The following is a 1,008-nucleotide window of genomic DNA, read 5'->3' on the forward strand; positions in this document are numbered from 1 at the left end:
TCAGAGTGAGTTTATTTGTTTGTGTGGGAAAAAAGTTTTGGAAGTAATTTTGAATGAAAGAGCAAACGCAATTTATTTTTCCCTCATATGTGATGCAACGCCAGATAAAGCTCACATTCAGCAAAACGTATTGATTTTGCGTTATATTTTCAAAGATTCAGAAACCAGACAATGGATTATTAAAGAAAGGTTCCTAGAGTTTTTTTACTTTTGCCAAAAAGCTGGATTGGAAATCGTAGACGAAGTGTTAAGCAGACTCCAATATCATGGCATCAATATTGACGGTTGCAGAGGGCAAGCCTACGATAATGGAAGCAATATGCCGGGAAAATATAAAGGAGTGCAAACTCGAATTCAAGAAAAACATCCAACAGCAATTTATTCACCATGTGCTGCACACTCTTTGAATCTAGTTGGTGTGCATGCTGCATCATGCTGCCCTGACGCCATAACATTCTTTGGATGTATTAATCGCTTGTTTGCTCTTTTCAGTGACAGTCCTGACAGGTGGAGTATACTGACACAAAAGACAGGTTGCTCTTTTCACAGACAGAGTGATACCCGTTGGAGTTCCAGAAAAGAAGCCATACGTCCTGTTGCTAGACACCTACCCAGTGTCATTCAAGGTTTGGAAGAATTAATTGACACCGGACAACAGAAACTCAGCGCTGAAGCCTACTCTAAAGCTGTTGGTTTGCGTAAATATTGTTCATCTTTTAAAGCTGTACTAATGGCAGTCACGTGGGTAAAAGTACTAGAAAGCTTTGATAAGAGGAATTTGATCTTACAGTAAAGAGCCATTACTATGGAAATTGCTACAGCGAATATAAAAGAACTAACATCAGAAATGCAGTCACTAAGGGAACAATGGCCAACTTTACTTTCTGAAGCCAAACTTGTTGCAAACAATAAAGGTACTACAGCAGAGTTCCCACCTGAGCGTCGACAAGACCAGGACCCAGATATTAAATTTAAGATAAATGTTTTCCTGGTAATCATGGATTTTAT

At 38.9% G+C, this 1,008-nt stretch overlaps 1 protein-coding gene across 1 annotated transcript; it reads left to right on the plus strand.

The window, feature by feature from the left end:
- Positions 1–319: 319 nt before the first annotated feature.
- LOC148270591 (uncharacterized) lies at positions 320–793 on the plus strand. The gene has a single exon (XM_088242368.1). The coding sequence runs from the start codon at positions 320–322 to the stop codon at positions 791–793; it is 474 nt and encodes a 157-aa protein (XP_088098494.1).
- Positions 794–1,008: the final 215 nt, after the last annotated feature.

This window comes from Micrasema longulum, unplaced genomic scaffold (genome assembly GCF_059751315.1).
Source record: "Micrasema longulum isolate JH-2025_06_02 unplaced genomic scaffold, ASM5975131v1 h1tg003710l, whole genome shotgun sequence".
NCBI classification, from domain to species: domain Eukaryota; kingdom Metazoa; phylum Arthropoda; class Insecta; order Trichoptera; family Brachycentridae; genus Micrasema; species Micrasema longulum.

Coding starts and splice junctions, on each gene's coding strand:
- LOC148270591 (XM_088242368.1), top strand. CDS start 320: ATGCCGGGAAAATATAAAGGAGTGCAAACTCGAATTCAAGAAAAACAT.